Below are 22537 nucleotides of genomic sequence, written 5' to 3'. Positions count from 1 at the left end.
GGTGTCATGATTTGGCGATTTCCTCTGGTCCATCAGCTATACGTGCCTTCTGAACTACTCACAGTACCTTCAGTACCAGAGCTTTGTATCATTATCTTCCTGCCTTGCACTACAGTTCTCCATACTTAAAAGCCATCATTCTATTAACTCCTGTAAATTATTTTAATTATTTTCAATATCTGTCCAAGAAGTCGAGGCAACAAGTCAAATTAGCAGTTTGGGCACTGACTGGTAAAATGAGGCAGAAAGGGGCTGAGATATTAATGGTAACAAAATAATAGCAAATAAATAGTAAACTCAAGGAAAATTTTTTAAAAAAGCTTAAATTAAAGGAATTGCACTGGAATCCACAGGGCATGCAATAAAAATGGATGACAATAAAAAAACTTAAAATAAAGCTTGATCTAATTGGTATTACATAGTTGCAGGACAACAAAGATGTAAGATATTTCAAGGTCCTTAATATTTTAACAAGTCATATAAAACAAAAAAAAGCAAAGACATTCTGCAGATGTTGAAAATCTTGAGCAACACACACAAAATGCCAGAGGAACTTAGAAAGTCAGGAGGAACCTATAAAAGGGAATAAGCAGTTGATATTTCGGAACAAGACTCTTCATCAGAAAACAAAGGTGGTTGTGGAGAGCAGTGTGGAGAGGTCTTAGCTAATAAAGAAATGGCATAGGCCAGTACTGAGGTATGAACTTTGTCCTTTGGAACAGAAAGGAAAAGCAGTATGTTGGAGGTAAGATATAACATGGGACAAAAACGACCAGTTTATGGATTCTTGAGCAGGAGTAACACAACTGGAGAGAGAATTAATAAGAACAGCTTATAGGGGAGCTAATACCGCAATTACGTGTACATTAATTATCATTTATACTGTACAGATCAAATAGATAACATTAGTTTAAAGAATACTATAGTTCATGGATGTCATTTGAGGCAGTTCCACCAATTGTCTTAGAAGCTGTTGGGGGAAAAGTTATCTTAGAACTTATCTTGTATAATGAATAAATCAGAGTTAATTAGTAATCTCATTGTAATGGGATCCCGTGAAAAGGTGATCCTAGTATAGTTTTAAAAACGAGACAGTTCAGTCAGTAACTAGAGACTGATAATTCAAAAAAAACCAAATTATTAAATTAAAATGGTGGATCAGTTATTTAAGTGTGGAAATTAGATTAATTTAAAGACACATTTCAAAGTTCTTAAATATACATTCTATTGAGAAACAAAAGACAGGAGTGACAGCAAGAGCTGGAATCTGGAATAACAAACAATCTGCTGGAGGAATTCAGTAGGTTAAGTGAGGCGGGGATTAATTGTCAAATGTTTCTGATGGATAAAGAAGAAATGAAGGATGGTTGACAGATGGAGCCAGAAGACAGACCTGATGAGTTCTTCCTGCATTTTTGTGCTTTGCTCCAGATTTTCAACATCTGCATGCTCTCTTGTCTCCAGACTTGCTGCCTCACATCTCCAGTGACCCAGGTTTAACCCTGGCCTCCCATTCTCTCTCTCTCTCTCTCTCTCTCTCTGACTGTTTCAGTTTTGTCCCACATCCTAAAGACTTGCAGCTTGGTAGGCTAAGTGACTACCGTAAGTCGCCCCTCAGGGGTATTTGATGGGAATGTGGGGAAATTAGAACACAATGGAACTGTTTTCCAATTTTTTTCCCCCGCTGAGTATTTTTCCCTCAGAATTTTTTTATTTTTATTTCTGAATTCCTGCATCTACAGGTTATATGAGTGAAGTTCTGTTTTAATGACATCATAGATTCATCGAGAAAAGTACAGCCCAGAAATAGGCCCTTCGGCCCATCTATCCCTTCCCCCCCAACCTCTGCCTCGCTCTCAGCAACAGCTCCTCCTCCGCCTCAGGGCCCACTGCCCCCGGCCTCTGAGCTGCGCCTTCGTGCCTCTCCTCGCTGACCGCTTCCTGACCTCCTTCCGTGCCTCCAGCCGCTGGCAGAGAACGAAAATTACGAAGTAAGCCTTCGAGGGTGGAGTAACTGTTTCTTCCTCTGATCACGATTTAAATGACTTTGGCCGTCCTTGGGTTGCTGTAGCAACCGGCTGCCCTATCGACGTGACATCATCCCATCGACTCCCCCCCTCCACCCCCTCCTTTCCACTTTCTCCTTGACGTGGCGCAGAGAGAGCGGAGGCAAGCGAGCGAAGCTGGGACATTTCCCCGTTATTTTTTAAACGAAGGTGATGTAGAGCAAGCCAGCTTGGTGCCGAACGTATGAAGCGGGACGGGAAACTTGCTGGTTCGCGGGAGGAAAGGGACGGAGGCCGCAGGTTTTAGTGTTCAGTCGAGAAGAGAAAGGGTCGCTGTTCAGGTTCGGCGGGGCTGCGATCATCGGGCCGCTAGGTTGCGAGTGGCTGTCGTTACTTTTCCAGCGCCTGGGGTATCGAGCACCCAGGCGGAGGGCTTCCGAGGGTAGCTGCTCCGATGGATCTTTGGGTTTTCTGTCGAGCAGTCAAATTTCGGTTTTTTTTGGCCGTCTTTTCCGGGACGCGATCTGAGGGCCGCCATCTTGGGTTAATGACTAGTTCTGTGTTGGGCTGGGGAGGGAGGCTGCCGCTTGTAAATGTGCTCCCGGCGTACCACCTGTTTCAATATTAAAAGATTTCTGTCCTCACGATATGCAGTAATTATATTCATAAATATTTCAATGTGAAAGGGGAAAGAGAAGGCTGTTAAGCCCTCCGCCATTCGATACGATCGGGCCAATCTTGTATTTTAACGCCATTTTCGGCATATTACTTTAATATGCATCTAATATTTCAGAAATTATGGTTTTTAGTTTTGAATTTAATCCGTGACCCCACGACATTCGGGTAGAAAACTAGAAAAAAATGATCGAGCAGTGAAGAAATTTCTCGGAATTGGCCTTTACCTTATTTTGACATTATTATCTCCGGAGTTCCCGATCCCTCCGCCAGTGGAAATATCTCAATGTCCACTCTATTAAGCTCTCTAAATATTTTTTATGTTTTGAACGAAATGAACTTTAATTTTTAAACTGTTAAGAATAGTCGCCTGAGTCCATTTTCTGTCTATAAGGACAGACCAGCCATTCTTGGAATCAGTGTGGAAAATCTTCTCTTGCGTCAAGTATTTTTTTGGTAAGGAGACTAAAATTGTACCTCTTGTTCCAGGTATGGTCTCAACAAGGTCCCTTAAAATTGTAGTGAAACATTTTTAATTTTTCAATTAAATTATCTTGCATTAAAGGCACCTGTTAACTAGCAGTGACTTGTTTGGAAGGACATTCAGGCCCCATTTGACCAGTATCCAACCTGTTGTCATTTTTGAGCTTTCTATGGATATTTTTGCATATTGCCATTTGAACGCTATGTGCAATGTTGTTGTCTACCCACTCAGTGGCTCTTTGTTACTACCTGCATTTCTACCTTGTTTACTGTCCTTGGCAAACTTGAAAATGTAATGTTTGGTTTCTTCAACCAAATTGCATGGTTGAGACCCAAGCATTGATCCCTGTGGTACTCCATTAGTCACTGCTGCCAACCCAGGAAGCACCCATTTATTCTTCCTTTTTGCTTTTTTTAAATTTATTAATCAAAAAAACTGCAGTTAGTGTGAAAACTTTGTAGTGGTTAACTTGTGTCTTTCTATTAAATAGCACTTTTTGACATTGAAAATGGTTATAATGACATGATTTGCATATTTTGAAATCTTTCCGCACTATAAGCCCTCTGAATTCTCCAATCTGCAGATATTCTGCAACTATCACCTTTTTCTAGTGTGATTCCTTCCAAGTTATAATTACAGATACAAATTCATCGTAAAGTAATGGAACTAATTTATATAAAAATTGTCATTGCTGTGATTACACCATCCTCACTGAAAGAAAGATGTTACAGTATATGTTCACCCGGACAGCTTCCATTATACATATAGTTCTAGAAATTTATATGAAGCATAGTCAGTCTTGTTATATGCGCCCCATGAGCAGAGTCTCCTATCCTAAATCAACTCACTTCATCTAGAGAATTTCCTATTCCTTTATGTTCACTTGAAATATTTAAACCTTTAGATCAGTTACTCTTATTTGTTACTGTTGCCTTTTGAAAATGATTTTTTAATATTAGATTCCTAAATTTGGGTTTCCCCCCTCTTGAATATATTGGCTCAATAAAGTTCTTTGATAATTTTGTAGAACTGTATAATTGTTGTAGGGGAAATGATTCCAGTGCATTTGGCCTATACTTCCTTAATAAGGAATCAGACTGTGGTTACAGTAATGACTACCACTTCCTTATCACCAGGTTGCAAATAGGCCATAATGCAACTTGGTTAAGGGTGAAAATTAAAAGAATTAAAATTTGTAAGAGCTAATAAAAGACATGGTAAACAAATTGCATGCAAGGAAAACAGATTCAAATGTACTCCTTGCCCATCAAGATGGTGGAAATATAATTAGTCAAAACTATTTCCAGTATAGAACTCAGTAAATACTGAAAGCAGAACTACAGTGCTATTAAATAGCATTGGGAGGTGCAGCTTATTGGTTAGCCATTTGTGTCCATGTTGACTTGTTCAAGAGGTTGCTTAAGACCATAGAGATAGCAGCTCTGCAGACTCCTTAACATCTCACTGTTTTGTAAAATCCACAATAAGTACTGAAGTCAGTCCTACATAGCACATTACTTTTAAACATTAGTTACTGTATATGGAGACAATGCAGTAGCTGTTTTGTGCCTTTCAAGATATTGTAGATCAAGTGGCAGTGTCACTTCCATAACTTATGTTGATTGACAAATGAATATTAGCTGGGATATTGGAAAAATCTGTAAGCAGTGTCATGCGATCTCTAGCAGGTCTTTTTATCTTTACAGCATGAACTTCAATGTCATTCAGAATTTTGATCATATTCTAGCCTGTTCCTGAGCTCTTCTTAGTCTTGCTGCAATATGCAAACCATTTGTGTATAGATTTGCTGAATATATTAAAAAGCTACTGAAAACCCATGTTAAGATCCATTGTACTACTGGTGTCAAATTGTCAACGCTGAATTTTGGCTCATCTGTTGTGAAGGGGAAATTATAACTTGCAAATATCAGATAAATAGTGCAGAATTGGAAAGAACTAATGATTTGACTGCTGGCTTATTTTAGATGCTCAAGTGCATCTCTTTCATAATAACAGACAATGAAATGGATACTTGATTGAAGGCTTTCAGGAGCAAAAGATAAGGAGTAAAACACTTTTGGACATAAAATCTACTGGTGAGAGTTTTCAAGCTAATTACAAATTTAGTCTTCCATTCAGTTTCATTTGAAATAATGATTTGCGAACTAGAGCTGGTTCTTAGTCATCGGATCAGATGTAGAATATTTGTAATTATTTACCTAACCATTATATTGGGAGCCTCTTTATTGTTTTAAAACAAGAGATGATGGAATTGACATGCTGTTACTTTGCAGAGTCAAAGATTTCTTCCTGTATATTGCGATGAAAAATGTATTATTTATATCGCTTGCTCTCCAATTCCCTGTTGTTCTGTTGCCATTCTACTCCAATTCTTTTATAGATGGGAACAGTGTAAGGATTTGCCAGTAAATCTGATTTGGTACTCTTCTTTCAAATAAATGCAAAATGTATCTTGCACAATAAAGAGTAAAAAGGTATTAATGCAAGTCAAGTTTCTTCTCAAATTGTCCTTTGGTAATAGTTACATTGATTTAAGCTTGTAATGCAGACTATTCGTTACATCTTGTGGACTGTGGATTTTGAGAACTGTTTCACTGCTTCTGATGGGATGTATAGGACCAATCACATCCTTCCATTGTCGCTACATTAAGTCATGAAATCGTCAATTCATGTTTTCCAATATATCCCAGTTTGAGAATCAAACTACAGGTACTGGAAATACAAAAATTCAACCACTAAGGCTAGAATTTGCAGCAGATTAGGCTGAAGCTGGGCAGGAGTTAATGTTTCAGGTTTGAGATCCTGTATCAGAACAGATTCTAATGAAGGTTTTTTGATCAGAAATGTTAACTTTTCTCTTTCCAAAGATGTAGCATTTCCGGATTTTATCAATTTGAGGATCAGTACTAACGTAGGAAGTGTTTTCTTTTAAATGTAGGTATCTAGGTTGCTTTTAATTGTAGGCATGCATGATGGGGAAGATATTTTTGCCATGGGAATAAGCAAGTTGGATTAGTGTGTCTAAATGGAATAAATGAGTGATAAGCTTACCATGGACCTTTGCAGATTATGTGTGTATCTCCCAATCCCATGTCTATTGCACTCTTGAAAATTAATTTCTCCTTAAGAGTAAAAATGGCATTTAGTAAAGCAAACTAAATAGTGCAGTTGTTGGAAATACTTATGTCAGATAGCAGTTTTGTTTCACATCAGTGAGCTTTCATTGGTAAGTTCATTAACTAGTTCTTTAAATGTATTGATTGGCTTCCTGATTATATCTGTTGTATGCAGATTTTGGCTCAGGAGATTGCTACACTTAAATTTGTTTAAGATTTTGGCTATCATTGTGCCACTGATATTTCTCCAAACGTTACTTCCTATCTGACCATCCTCGAGTCAGAATCAGATTTGTTATCACTGATATATGCCATGGCTTTGTTTTGTGGCAACAATGCAGAAGACTTCAAAAGTTCCCTCAAATTACAATAAAAGTAGTACAGAAGAGTGTAAGGTAGTGTTCATGGGCTGTTTAGAAATATGATGGCAGAGAGGAAAAAGCTGTTTCTAAAATGTTAAGTGTGTGTCTTAAGGCCCCTCTACCACATGATGGTAGGAATAAGAGTGTTTCAAAATTGAAGCAGGCCATGTAAGACACACAAAATGCTGGAGGAACTCATCAAGCCAGGTAGCATCGATGGAAAAGAGTACAGTTGACGTTTCAGGCCAAGACCCTTCAGCAGGACTGGAGGAAAAAGAGAAGCCATGTTGCTTCCCATGCCTGTCATGGTTTTCTACTGAAGCACTTAGTTTAGTTTAACTGAAGCCGTTCTTTATACAGACTACTGAAAGTGAGGTTAGTTATTTGTTTTCAGAGTACTTTTGTTTATTTTTGAAATAATTTGGCCAGTTTGAAAAGCTTGCATTAAATTTTACCTTGAAGCTGTCAGCCTTCATTGCCTCTCACTTGCTATAGTCTCATATTCCTAATAGATACTTTAATCTTTGGCATCAGGTTGATTAAGCTATTTCATGCTGATTCTGGTTTTAAATGCGTAACTGTGAGCCAAGCAAATTGAACCAAGCACTGACTGGTGTACAATGTTTACTCATTTTGATCTGACCAGCTCTGATTTGCCAATCTGTTTCTGATTCATTGTGTACATTATTGTTATAATCAAGTTAATACTTCAGAAATAAAGCATATTGCTGCTTTGCAAACACCAGGGCATTCAGCAAAATGTGCTTTGACCTGCTGGTTTTAATAAAATGAAGATGCACCCAAGTTTCTTAGGCAATGCTAAAACCCAAAAAAACACGGATAATGAGTTGAGGTTTTAATCAGCTCTTATTGAGATATCCACTAATCGATTTTGTTCATATCTCCTTTCATCAGTGTAATTTCTGATTGGACTGAAGTTGCTAGATGTGGTAATATGCAAAGTAAATTAGTACATCTTGCCTTTGAGCAAGACTGCTGATGAAATGAGTACAAGACATTTTTCGCTGGTTTCTCTGCCAAACTGGAACCTGTGACTCGAATTGGCTACTACATTGATGATTAACACTGAGGGTGATTGCATATTTGTGTGCCTGAAAATATTAGTGCAAGTATGATGAATTCTGGGGCAGATGGGATTGGCCGGCTGTGATTGCCAACTCATCTAGGAGAAGGAAAATTCTGATCTCAAACCTCCACTGCTTTGCAACTATAACCACTCATGGGGAAGGCTTTGGGGGAGTAAACCCCATGGAAAATTCCAGAGTTGGAGTCCCTAAGGCAGTCTTACATTGAGTTCAACGCTGACTGGCAACTCCTGTGACACGCTGGTGCCAGACTATATCAGTCTGTGCCATTCCTTTGGATTCATCAGCTGTGTGGAGAGAGGGAGCCAGCTGCTTGGGCAACAGCTTGCTCTCCATATCATACTGCCCTGGTTTGCGTATCCCATAGACAGCTGGATGGAACATCCATGGTCAGTCCTGACCAATGGAGGGCCTCTATGATAAACACACCTCCAAGTGAGTTTCTTTAACAAATTGGCTTTCAGATCTGAAAGCTTAGCAAGGTTTCTGGATGGGAATTAGATTCTGTGTTAAGGAAACATGAACCAGAAAACCAGATCACATGGTTAAGTACAAATAAATTGCGCAATCTTTTGTAGTTCTAGATAACACCCTCATTAAGTTGATTTCCAGTTGGAAATAATGAAACTATTGAGCTATTAAATGAAACTTCATACAAGTTATCTTCATTAATTCACAGTTTGTGATATCTCTGCTTGTAGTTTCCAAGACTATCCACAGTTATTGAGTGGCTAAATTACAAATGAAGTTTGTCTCACTATTTATATATTTAAAGACTAATCACTAACAATGACCCATATTCTCTGAAGATGGTTTGTGCTTTTTTTTCCAGTTAGGCATTCATGTTCTTCTGCTTCAGTGGTTCAAAAGAGCAAGTATCACTGTTTATATTTTCTTCATACTTAATTGATAAACTTTCTATTTCAATTTCCCTTGCATTGTCACTGTTCCTCAATTATCTTTGCTTCCTCTTCATGTTTAATTTGTTTTTATTCAGAAATTGCATTTTTTCAACTTAGTGCTTTTAAGTTATCTTTATTTTGTTTCCACTTGTTTGAAAATTTCTAAATGCCAAAATGGACCTACTTTTCTGTGCCATTGGTTTGCTTAATACTAAATTTTGACTTTGTTCTCGTATTGAGATTAATTAGTGTATACTGATCATTTCCAATCTGTTAAACTAACTTTCTATTTCTTAACCACAATAAATATGGATTTTGTCTTAACCTAGCCTTTTTCAGTACCATGAATGCCCCACCTGAAAATATTTTGATCTTGAAGTCAGTTATCTATAGAAACTGAAGTCTTATTTTAGAAACTATGTTGTACGGACACCATTTATTTTCCCAATTTTTGAGCCTTTATTGTATCTGAATTTATTTGTTTATACACTAATAGCATTTTGATTTATCTCTTTTTGCTGCTTTGTTTTAGAATCTGGGGTCAGCTATAATACAGAAGTTTTTTCACTTTCTATTCTGACGTTAAGACCCTGCTCCCTTTTTCCATAAGATTTAAGTGTTGCTTTTTTCACACTCTGAGAATGTGAATTCTTCTTCCTGCTTTAGCTGGGCAGTCATGCTGATGTTCCTAATCATAAATCCCCTTGTCCTCACAACATAAAAACCTTTTATAGCACCCTTAAAATTTTGTCATTCAACTGCTTCTGCACAGGCCCATCTTCTGGCTGTGCTGGTAATTCCAACAGGGACAATAACTTACAGAATTCATGAATTAATTCTTTGGTGCTTAAACTGGGCTAGTGGCTATTGCTTGTATCTTTGCACTCACCACAGGCACTGTTTCTATAGTGTGGAGCAGGTCCTTCCAGTCCAACAAGCCATGTCACCCAGCAACCCCCCTGTTCGACCTTGGCCTGTGTGTGGCCTCTGTCGCTCATGGTCGACCATGGATACTGTGCCTCTGGTAGTCACTGGGGAGTGGCCTAGGGCAGAATTGATATGGAGATCTGTCTGTTGCCCGTGCAGTGCATGCTGATGACAGGTCCACAGGAACGACGAAAGTCGATTCAGTTTGATGCCAGCAGCATCGCAGGAGTTGCCGTGCCAGTACTGGGTACAGCAGTCAGCCACCTTCGGGACTCCGACTCTGGATCTTTCCTCAGGGTTTACTCCCAAAGCCTTTCCCGTGAGCGGGTATAGCCGCAAGGCAGTGGAGGTTTGAAATCGGAGTTTTCCCTCTCCAAGATGAGCTACCATCCGTGGTTAACGAACCCCATCTGCCAGAGCAACTGGTTGTAAGGCGCCAGTGGCCTGCCTTTGCCCCTTCTCCTGTCAGCGAGAACAGTTCCGCTGGGCAGAAGAACTATGCCACACGTGAAGGCCAGGAGTTGGACTTGGTTGTGAGAGGCTGTTTGAGACGCACGTCATGAAGAGCATTTGTTTAGCAGTGGGAGCTCGTCCCCACTACCACCCTTCGACTATGACTACCTTTGAAGCCCTAGCCTAATGACAGGACAATTTACAATAACCTACTAACCAGTACATCTTTGGGCTGTGGAAAGAAACCAGAGGAAGCCACGTGGTCACAGGGAGAACGTATAAACTCCTAAGAGATGGCACTAAAATTGAACTCCAAACTCTGATGACCCGAGTTGTAACAACTTTGAGCTAACTGCCATGCTACCATGGCTAATTTTTTTTTACTGTACCTGGCTCATTATACCTAAATTTGGAAAGAAGGGAGAGAGAAATCTGCAAGAACTTCCCTCCAGAGCTGCTTCATTTGTTAAATAGATAATTGTGGTACAAATGTCTGTGGTTACCTCCCAGTTAACCAGCTTGCTTACAGAAGAAAATATGTGTGCATTTATATTTTCTTCAAAGAATATAGAACTGACATTGAAGGAGATGGCACTAGCAAACAATGCAACTAAAGGCAGTTCACGAGACTGCTTATTTTACTTTTACTTCTTTCAAACATGATTCTGCTACTGTTGGAACCTGTGATTTATTTCAATGGTGTGTTTTTGGGCCAGTTCAGTGATCTGGCACTTTGCAGTCTCCAAGGAAGTTCAATGAGGTTTCAAGCATTGTGAGGCCTGGAGGTTGAGAAGCCTGGAGTCCATGATTGACTCCATAGCTCGCTGATTAAAGCATCAAGTAAGATTGAAATTAACAAGGGCAGGAGTGGAAGGCAAGTGGATATTTGTGTTTGACCAGTCCCCCTCTCTGTCTCCCCCACTGTCAATCAATGGTGCTGGGGTCTTGGGCAAGGTTTAATCAATGTGGTTTGAACTTGCAGTTCATGTTATTATGTGTCTCTGCTTGCTCTTGTTATTTTGTATGATCTTTTTTTGATCAGGGCAGATTGACTCTCCAGCTTGCAGTCATTGAATGACACAGCACTAGATTAAACTGAACTAAACATTTCTAGACTGTTTTGATGACTCTGTGGTTTAATATTATATTCTGTGGGGGTTTTTTTGCTTGGTTTTAGCCATTTGTGCAATTTTCTTTTTGTGTGATGGGTACTTGATGTTTTCTTTGAATGGGTTCCCTGGTGTTACTTTGTTTCATGGCTGTCTATGGGAAGATGAATCTCAGGCTTGTATACTGCATACATGCTTGATAATAAATGTACTTTGAACTTTGGTGCTGGAGAACTGTTCTTAAAGCATTGAGTTAGCTTATCGAAACTAAGTGAGTAGAAACAAGGAATCCAAACATGTAATTCTGTTACGTTCTTCCTGTGTGTGTGTTTTCCCCTCTTCCTCCTCTTTCCCCCCTCGATAAAGTGTCTATAGTGAGGCCTGCTAGTGTTAAAAAAAAATTAATGAGCATGTCAAATTTTTTAATAAATATGAATTGATTGGGCTGGTGAATAGGCCATTCATCTTGAAGAGCTAGAGTTCATTGAATACATGTTTCAAATGTATCTTTTTATTTCTCATGAATATGAACAATTTGAAAAGCTTCACTTTATTAATTCCTCAAAATTTGAAGACACTTAAAATCACCTCATTCTCCATGATGAAGATATATTAGTTATCATGAAGGTGTATTACTACAAACTCATACAAGCATTATAGGCCAAATTAAGTTTACTCTGCCTTTAGATTTACAGAAGCAAAACTATGGGGAATATAGTGCAGTATTAAACCCACTCTTTACCATAATATTAGGCAAACATTTTGATATCAATGAATATTTTATGAGGACCCAAAGGATTTGTTCGAATGGTGACGTGGAAATACTATCCCATGGGCTTTTATATTGATGTATTGTGTTTCTGCTAGATAGTCATTGAAGCATGTAATATTTAGTATGTGAACTGTAAAGAACACCTGTCAATGTAACATAAGAATTTGTCTTTCTCAGTTACATCATGAGAACTGGGGTGAATTCCTCATGGCCATAGATCTGTTATTGTGATAACTGTTGGGCAAATAAGTTCATGAAGTAAGATAATAACTTGCATTTGTATACGCTTACCAAAGGAGGACGTTGCATGGTAGCTCAGTGGTTGGCATAACGCTTTGCAGTACAGTGATCCCAGTTCAATGCTTGCCACTGTCTTTAAGGCGTTTGTGCGTTCTCTACTTGACCACGTGGTTTCCTCTGGGTGCTCCAGTTTTCTCCCACATTCCGAAGACGTATAGGTTAGTGTTAGTAAGTTGTGGGTACGTTGTGTTGGTGCTGGAAACATTGCCACACTTGCAGGCTGCCCCCATCAAATCCTGGACTGTTGGTCTTCGATGTTAACGATGCGCTTCAGTGTATGTTGCAATGTACTTGTAACAAGTAAAGCTTTTTGTCACATTTTAAAGCATAAAAGCAAGTGTTCCAAAGTGCTTCAGAATATAGTACTCTAAAGGGTGTAGTAGGATGGGTGTGCAAAAGCTTGCTGTGTTTTGTGCATTTGGTGGATTATTGAGTTTGGAGTGTAGCCAGCTGTAGTCATATCTGTCAGAATCGGGTAAAAAGCAAGGTTTACAAAACACTAATATATAATTTCATGAACTATGTGTCTTTGGTTGGAATTTGCAAATTTGTTGGGAGTTTGGAATGAGACCATTGAGATCACAAAAGGCTTTAGGGATGAGGCTCGATTTAAGGTTTTGGGCAGGAGCCAGTATAGATCATAATGGAAAAAATGTGAAAAGTGAGCAATATTTGGTGTTAAGTTGCTGTAATTTTCTTAGTGAACCCTATGGGGTCTGACCCTGCAACATCATACCTTGCATAAAGAAAGATGATTCTAGTTGTGTATCAGTCATCTCAGTTCAAACAATGCTGAAGGAGTTGTTGGAAGTCACCATTGACCAGAAACTTGAGTGGAATAGCCACTTAAGTATTGTGGCTGCAAGAGCAAACAAGGGACTGACACCTGAAAGTCATTCCACCATCCCTAAGGCATAAATGAAGTAAAAGAATACTCTGCTTTGGCCTGGTGAATGTAACTGCAACAATGCAAAAGAAAAACAATTAAATTCTAGCAGACATGTGAAACTGCAGATGCGGGAAGTGTCAGTAGAGATTGCATTGGAAGCTGACAAAACCATGCTGCTGTGATTATGTTTTGAAATTTAAGTGTAAACAGTTTTATTTTTAAAGACTTGGCTTTGTTTAATTAATGAGCTTTCTAGTTTTGGCTGTTTCTCCCTAATAACTTTGAGGCCTTTTTGAACTATCAGACCTGTGAAATCCAAATAGGAGAAATAAACAGCAAATAGGAAATGTAATCGGGGCTTGCGGCCATGATTAGAGCACTGCTGGTGTTTATTTGTGCACACATTTGAAATGTATTCCTTGATGTGGTTCTTATTTCTGCTGACAGGCTGAAGTTGGTATCAGGTTAAACCCATCCCCAGCATACACTATAGGTAGTCCCTAAATAATACAATTTACTAGTTGTGCTCTAGTAGCATTGGATTTATTGTCCAAATGAATTATATTCAAAGTCCTTGTTCATTTACAGAAGTATAATTGTACTGGATCTAATTCAGAAAGGCAGATCTTGAGAGACCCATTATCAGCAGGATCTGCTTTAACTTGTCTTGGGTGACCCAGATCAACTTTCTGGAGGAAATTCAATAGAGGGGCAGTCACGTGTTCTTTCTGTACATGTGCCCTAACAATAAAAATGAGAATTAAACCTTTGGTGTCACCCTGAAAAGAAATATCGACCAACACCTGAAGGGAGTCTGGGTTGGTAGATGAGTCTAGGTGAAGAAGTTAATTGGAATGTGGCAGGAAATAAAATTGGATTAGGGAAGAGTGAATTTTTTTTAAATGGTGGTGTGCAGTCAGTGGGCTAAAGGGCCTGTGTCCATACCGTATGCCAGGCTGAATGTTCAATTGTAGCTGCATTCCACTGCATATGATTACTGGAGCAGATTTTTTCTAATTTACACCGAAAACAGTGCTGTTGCAAATATTTTGTGCCATTAGTTTTTTTTCTGCATTTGGTGCCTGACATGTTTTGTTATTTTCTTTCAGATAAATAATTGTGTCCTTGGTGTGTCCAATCAAATACTGCAAATATGGGGGGGGTAGTTACCAATTTCTTCAAAGCTATGTTTGGAAGAAAAGAAATGCGTATTCTCATGGTGGGCCTGGATGCAGCTGGCAAGACCACCATTCTATACAAACTCAAACTGGGTGAAATTGTAACCACTATTCCCACCATAGGTAAGTGAGTTGTCAGAATTTAATACATGGAGACATGATATAATAGAGATGTTGTAACTTAAGTTGCACATGGTGGACATGAAAATTAAAAACTCAGTGCTCTAAATGTCCAGATAATGCAGGATATGTAGAAAGGTTGAAATTTACAGTATTTCCAGCATTTTATGATTTTATTTGAAGTATTATTTGTAAGAGTATCCCTAGCCACCAATAAAGGAGAATTGAAGGTGTTCAAAGGTCGTACTGATCCAGTGAGGGACTTAAACTATCCATACCCAGCAGAGAGGGAAAAGAGTTGCCGAAAGGTAGGAACATAGAGCAGTACATTACTGGGAAAGCAATTCATCTCTCAATATTGTGTCGTCTTGCCAATTTGTACTAAATATCCTCCTGTGTATCATCCACATTACCCCATTCCCTTCGTATTTGAATGTTAACCTAGAAAAACGTCAAACTCTACCAAACTGATTCTATTACAATCACTGGTAACCCGTTGCAGACACCTACTATCCTCATACCACTTTTAAACTCCACCCCCACCCTAACTTAGAAATGTGTTTTGGGGAGTGCTTTTTAAAGGCGATGTGAGGGTGGTAGGTGTCTTTAAAAGGTTAACAGTGATTGCAGTGGAATCAGTTTGATCTTTTGGTGTTTCATATTTCTACTCAGGGTGGGGTGGGGGAAGATTCGGATTATTTACCCTATCTTTGCCTCTTATGATTTTATAATTTTTTAAGAAAACCTATCAGGTCTCTTCTCAGCCACTGATACTCTAGGGAGAGCAGCTAAGTTTGTCCAACTTCTCCTTGTAGGTTAGACGTCTTCTGCACCCTCTCTACATCCTTCCTATAATGGGGCAACCAATACTCGAGTTGTGGTCTAAAGTTTTATATAGCTACAACACAACTTCTTACAACTCCTACTAATGAAGGCAAGCACACCAACTTCTCCTTGTAGGTTAGACATCTTCTGCACCCTCTCTACATCCTTCCTATAATGGGGCAACCAATACTCGAGTTGTGGTCTAAAGTTTTATATAGCTACAACACAACTTCTTACAACTCCTACTAATGAAGGCAAGCACACCATTCACCCTAATCCACTTGTGTAGCCACTTTCAATGGACTATAGACTTAGACCCCAGGATCCCTCTATGAAGAGCTCTACGATTATCTGTATACATTCTCCTTTCACTTGATCTTCCCAAGTGCAACAACTCTCACTTGCCTAGATTAAACCCCATCTGCCACTTCTCAGCTTATATCTGTAACAGATCGATACATTAAGTTCTTTACACTGTCTACAGCTCCACTAATCTGCAAGACTGCAAACTTGATCCACCCAACTACATTTTCATCCAAGTCATTGATACATGTAGAGGTCCCATCACTAATCCTTGTGGAATGCCACTAGTACGCCCTCCAGCGAGGAAAGACAACTTCCACTCTTACTGTCTTCTCTCAGGCAATCTGGTGCGCGATCTAAATTTGCAATTCGCCCTGGATCCGCGTGTTTTTTTTTCTAAGTCAATCTACCATAAGGGATTTTGTCAGATGCCTCACTAGAGTCCATGTAAGTAACATGCACTCGCTTGTCCTCATGAAACTCCTTTGTCACCACCTCAAAACCCATGCTTACTGTTTCTAAACAGGCTGTGTCTTTCCAAATGTGCATAAATCCTATCCCTCATATACTCACCACATGATGTGAGGCTCACTGGCTAAGAATTACGTGGATTGTCCCCATTTTTGGCGCAAAGGCACATTTGCTAGTCTCTAGTCCTCTGGGACATCACTTTTTGTTAGTTCAGAAAGATCTGTCAAAACCCCAGCAATCTCCTTGCCTGCGTCTTTCACTATTCTCAGGGACTGAGGTACTGCATATGCATTTGGTATCAGATGAAGATCCTCTATCTTCAGCATAGGAAGATGAGTTGAGATGGCTACGGATTTAATATAAAGGACATACAAAAAAGGCCACATGCTTACTGTATAAATCGTCCAAGCATTTAAGAGAAACCTGGGAGAAAATAGTGGAGGCTGAGGTTGGAATCTTTCACTTATCAAATTTGCAGTGTTACACCACGTTTCTAAAACTGAAGGGATGAGCTTGGTTATTACAGAGCAGACAGTATAAAAATGGCATTGGGAGAAATACCAAAGCCAAATATAAGGGATGGAGTTTCATTAATTTGAGCAAACTTGAATTGATTAGAGAAGACCAGCATAATTTGATTAAAAGTCAAATTGATAGTTTTTTTAGGGTTAATAAGAAAAACAGGCTGTGTGGTATACATGGGCCTCATAATGTATTTGATCATGACATTTATTTTGCTGGTCTACTGCTTTTCTTGGTACGAGCTGAAGTCTTGAGCTAGGATTTAGGGAGCACAATCTCCAAATTTACAAATGTCACTAAGTTTGGAGGCATGGTGAACTGAGAGAATGATTTTAAAAAAACTCAAAGGATAGCTATGCTAGTGAAATGATGGCAAAATTAATTTGTATTTTGATTAGATAAAGGAGAAAACACTTTTATGAAATGGTTACAAGAACACAGATCTGGGAGCATGGTTTGTCGTAATGGCATAGTCGTCGTCATCATTATATACCATGTCATATGACGTAAGCAATCATCGTCTCATGACCATGCCTATTGGCCACCTTCTGGGCACTGTCTTTACAAGATAGGTGACCCCAGGCATTATCAATACTCTTCAGAGATTGTCTGCCCAATGTAAGTCTTTGCATACCCAGGATTTGGTGATATGCACCAGCTGCTCTTATGGCTTAATGTGACCCTGATCAGGGGGCTAAGCAAGTGCTATGCCTTGCCCAATGGGTGACCTGCAGGCTAGTGGAGAGGAGCAGCACCTTGTATCTCTTTGGTAGGGACTTATCTCCATTCCACCACCCAACTGATGGCGGAGTAAGTTGAGAAAATCGTTTAAGTGAAGGATACCAAATGCTGTTTTTTTATGAATAGAGGTTAAGAGTAAGGACGTATTGGAAAAGTTTTCATTGTTGAAGGAATTGGAGCTGTCAGCTGATCAAGATTGAATGTTAAAGGTATTAATTGAATAGTACAAGGGCTGATGATGGTACATTCAACAGAGTTGTAATAAGCCTTTTTTATTTCTTAGGTTTCAATGTAGAAACTGTGGAATACAAAAGCATTAGCTTTACTGTATGGGATGTGGGTGGTCAAGACAAAATCCGTCCACTTTGGCGCCACTACTTCCAGAACACACAAGGTGAGTTCAGATTGCAGTTTTTTTTTTAAATATTCCACAAAATACCTTTGTTCACTGGCTTTTCATTTGAAAGAAGATTTATCTAAGTAGATTAATTTAGACTTTGCATGCTTAGACAGCAGCTCTTTAGGATCCAGGATGATTTGCCTCCATTCTGGTTCTGAGGTGACTGATAAGTCCAGTGTGGTACCTGCCGCCTTTACCGTGCCAGAGGCCAATGAAACAATATTTTGTTAGAATGTTGAATAATGTGCTTCTGTCATTTACACTGGATTTCTATGTGCTTCCAAAGTTTGAACTGGATATATTCAATACAATTCTGAGTGCTCCATTTGTACAAAGGTGTCAATGACTAGAGATTCCTAGGAGTTATTAGGAATATTTTAATTTTTAAGAAGGCCGTGAGTACACCTTTTAACCTTCTGCCCACCTGGCAGTCTCTTCCCATGGCGAAGCTCTGGGCCAAGTAGCCTAATTCTGCTCCCATGCCTTAAGGTCTTGTGTTTACTTTGAGAGTCTGGTGTCATGTGCTGAACATTATATGACAAATGAGGCTGTCTGAGTGTAATTACAGCTTCTGAGCTGGGGTGTTGGCCTGAGAGAGAACGTTGACGTTTTTTCTTCCAGTAGATTGAAGGTTTCATGGAGATAGCATTGATGGTATGCCCCAGTGCTTCAGGTACCAGATACAGATGATCTAAATTTCAGGAGTGTATAGATTTGCAGGTTTCAATGCTAAAACCATGAGTTTTGTGAGGGATTTGAGTTTTTGACTTTCAATCATACTTTTACTCATTCAGTCAAAGACTATGCTGGTAAACTCAAGGTAATAGTATATTTCATCATCACTATCTCTCTTCACTGAGGGACATGAGAAGTGATGTTTTCCAGATTATCATTGTTAACCTTTGTTATCAATGGATAATAGGTATTGAGGGGACAGTTGGTAGATGACCTCTACAGACTCTTATTTATTGCTGAGAACAAGTTGACCTTAAAGCTTGGCTTCTGAATGTGCACAAAGAAAATGATTGTACATGTACTGCAGTGGAACAATTGAGTTTAGGGTGACTTTAATACTGGAGGTGAAATGGACATATCCCCATTAGTGCTGTAGATTAGTTTCACTTATTACAGGTAGGTTGAAACATTACCTATATAGATTTGGGAGATGGAGAGCTGGTTATAAATGCATTGGGCCACAAGTCGGACCACCCATGTTTGACACTAGTCTTATTAAGATTAGCTTTGTGGTTAAGATGCTGGCATTCTATTGTGAAGTAAAAAGAAATAAAATTCTAGTGGGCAAAGTTCTGTTTTACAACCCCTATTGGCTGATAGGATCAAAGGGTTTAGTCAAAGGCTTGTACATTGGTACTGCTCACTGCAGTTCAGAGACCAGATCTTCTGCTACGAAGGGGGCGTATAAGAGCAGGGAGACCCCTTTGTAATGGCCACAATTAAATTAGCACTGATGGTGCAGCTCCTAGGGTTCACAGCAATACAGGTAAGTGTGGTAGCTAGCTGTTCCCTTGACTCAGTGATCTTGAACACTGACAAAGTCACCTGTCAAATGACTAGAACATCCAACTTTTTTCAGCTGGCTTAAAATATCCATTAGGCATCTGACTAAAATCTCCTGTTTTATTTTAAATTGGATTTGATATAAACTTTTACTGAACAAATGGCTGCTTGCCAGCTGAAGGACAAGTGAAGATGTAGACCAGGTGTCATTTACAACTTGCTCTCCTATTTTTCAAGATGTTTTATGGCCTAATATTTGTTAACAATAGGTATTGATGATGAGTAATTGATTGAGAATATTGAAGATTCAACTCAATTGACCCTGATCAGTTTCAAGGTGGGCACCAATGTCTCTCTGGACCCCACACTGATCATTAACAATCTAAGGGCTTAGCTATCCATCATTAGCTCAAGCCATACCTGAGCCATTGTCAAAAATTGTGCTTTCTTGACTTTTCTTCCCCCTTACCGCCAGTTACTGGGTTATGATTTCTGCATTATGTCCCTCTACCCTGAAAAATACAGTCCTCTCTTCTTACTAATTTCTCTACAGCATAAGCTACGTATAATACAAATCAGGGCTTTAGCAACCCTGGCTGGATCACCTGGGGAAAAAGTGATGTTGAAAGACCCAAAACATCTGATGACTCCAGGTTACATCACTGATGTGTCCCGGCGCATCTTAGGATGTATTTGACAGCATTATAAATGTCCCAGACCAGAGATTTGAAAGTGAATGGATGCATTTGCATTGCTCTGCAGTTGGTTTCTTATTAAATATTCAATGGCATCAGAATTAGTCATTTGGGCATAGATCCCATAATGGCCCTTAATGGGATATTTATATTATGACAACAGAAAAAGCTTGGGGGTGGGGTGAGGAACTGTTTTCTTGTCACATCTTCTTGTTGCTGGGTTCCAGGTTTGATTTTTGTGGTTGACAGTAATGACAGGGAGAGAGTGAATGAAGCTAAGGAAGAATTGATGAGAATGCTTGCTGAAGATGAGCTCCGAGATGCTGTGTTGCTACTTTTTGCAAATAAACAGGTGAGCAAATAGTTGCAGTTATTACATATAATGGAGAGTGGGGCTGAGAAAACGGGATGGTCCAAATAGCCTAATTTCTGGTTTTCTAGTTTATGAACTTCTAATTACAGCCCATAGTGTACTGGGTAGCATATGTGGACAAAAACCCACCAACCAAATTAATTGGTAAACCGTATCTGGAAACTGAAGTGTAAATTTTAATATTCCGGTTAGTTGGGCATGTTTGTTTATTGGCATGAGCTGTATGAGTGCTTGTAATGTTTGTCACATGTACTCTCTATTCAGTTTTGTCATTTTTGAAATGAATGCTGTCTCAATTTTAACTGTGTTGGTAGATATGTTAGTTCTGGTATGCTCACAAGATTCTTTCAAATGCAGTTCCCCTATTGATCTTCATCAAATTTTATAGATGCATCACAGCTTAATAATGCAACTACTCTACTGAAAAAAATGCATAGAATTGTGAATGCCACGCAGCCCATCATGCAAACCAACCTCCCCTTCATTACCTTTGTCTATACTTTCTGCTGATTGAAAAGCTGCTAACAAAATCAAGGACCCCTCCTGCCCTGAGCACACTCTCCTCTCCCATCAAGAGCAAGAACCACTAGACTACAGGACAGCCTCTATCCCACTGTTATCAAACTCTTGGGTGGACCTCCTGTACACTAAAGATTAACTTTTGATCTCCCAATCTACCTGCAATAGACTTCATCTGTAATTGTAACATGATTTTGCATTTTCTTTTTACTACCTTAGTGTAAATATGTGTGGTATAATCTGTCTTGACATTATGTAAATCAAATTTTCACTATCTCAGTACTTATGACAATAATAATTAGCATTACTAAAGATGTCACAGTGATATTGATCAGCCTAGAACTAAATGTGATGCTGTTTCCAATTGTTCTTCTGTTCTTAGGATCTGCCTAATGCGATGAATGCTGCAGAGATCACTGATAAGCTGGGTCTACACTCACTCCGCCAGAGGACCTGGTTCATCCAGGCAACCTGTGCAACCAGTGGCGATGGCTTATATGAAGGACTGGAGTGGTTGTCCAGTCAGCTTAAAAGTAACAAATAATTCCTTTCTTCCTTCCTACTCACCACTCTCCCTCCCCTTATTTCTGCTTCATTATGTCGTATGGCAACTGCTACTTTGTGGTATTGGGTGCCAGGAACCTGCTTCATTACATCTGATCACTAGAACTATAAATACCACCATACTGTATGGGTGAGAAGTACAGACTTGAAAGCAAATGTGGTTTCTTATTTAAAATGTGTATATATCGTCCCTTTTTGTAACGAGGCAGTTTCCTGCTACTCCTATGCAATATTTACCCCATGATTGTTCTGTTTTCCTTTACGGTTCATATTGACATGTAAGAATTTAGTGTAGAAAGGGGACAAACTGAGCTTGGAATTGGGAGTTGAATACGCTCCCAACAGTACAATGCACAAAGTCTCATAAGAGATTTGCTTTACAAGCTCTTAAATGGGGCTTTCCTGCAGTTTGGGGCATGGCTTTTGATGGAGGGAGGGAACTTGCATCTGACCTTTATTGATTTTTCTGCTTGTCTTCCCTCATTGCCCAAAGCTGGAATTTCAGCAGTGAAGGATTGCTTGTAGTTTTGGTTTTAAAACTGCCAACACACCTCAATGATTTCTGGGTTCGGATTCTCTTGCACTTCTGTGAGTTGGTCTCAATTTAAAGCTTATCCGAGCATCCCTTTCCTAGACCTATGGAGGTTGGAATTGAAGTTCAGAATAAAAAAACTTGTAACCTACTTTATCTGCCTTTTTGAATAATTTAAAGTCAAACTCAATGGCTTAATTTAATCAGTCAGATTGATTTTAAATTTATTTTAGTGAAAAGCTGAAGGTTTCATGGTCTAGGGGACCACTTAAACTTCAAAAACATGAATTGCATTGGGGAAGAGATAATTAGTGAACACAGCAAATTTTGAGTGGTTACCTGAAGTGCCAGGAATTTTGCCTGTTAAATTCCTGACTTTTCCTTTGTGGCTTACCCCCTACCAACATGGTAAACTGATCACAGCATGCAGGCACTGTTGGGTCAGATGGAGAAGTTTTTTTTGGGTTTTGTTTGTTAGCTTGTCCCATGGCTTATGTAGTAAGTATCAATGTCATTGAATGCACCTAAGCCCCTAACCTTCTTTGCTTTTCCCAATGTGTGGAAACTACATGTGCGAGTCATTCCATTTTAGGTATTGCACAAGACATTGTATTGCCATCAATTCCATTTCCCTTTTCTCCCATACCATTCTCC

At 39.2% G+C, this 22537-nt stretch overlaps 1 protein-coding gene across 2 annotated transcripts; it reads left to right on the top strand.

The window, feature by feature from the left end:
• The first annotated feature begins 1857 nt into the window (after positions 1–1857).
• Positions 1858–21859, top strand: arf1 (ADP-ribosylation factor 1). Of its 2 annotated transcripts, none has more exons than XM_063057352.1 (5): positions 1858–1991; positions 14232–14423; positions 17566–17676; positions 20123–20247; positions 21170–21859. In XM_063057352.1, exons 2-5 carry the CDS (start codon positions 14276–14278, stop codon positions 21329–21331), a joined length of 546 nt encoding a protein of 181 aa, XP_062913422.1. In that variant the 5' UTR covers positions 1858–1991; positions 14232–14275; the 3' UTR covers positions 21332–21859. The 2 variants fall into 2 exon arrangements, with proteins under 2 accessions (XP_062913422.1, XP_062913417.1); XM_063057347.1 differs by lacking the exon at positions 1858–1991 and adding an exon at positions 2059–2216.
• The last annotated feature ends 678 nt before the right edge of the window (positions 21860–22537 follow it).

Source organism: Mobula hypostoma, chromosome 1 (genome assembly GCF_963921235.1).
Source record: "Mobula hypostoma chromosome 1, sMobHyp1.1, whole genome shotgun sequence".
NCBI classification, from domain to species: domain Eukaryota; kingdom Metazoa; phylum Chordata; class Chondrichthyes; order Myliobatiformes; family Myliobatidae; genus Mobula; species Mobula hypostoma.
This window is presented reverse-complemented; position numbering and strand designations above follow the sequence as displayed.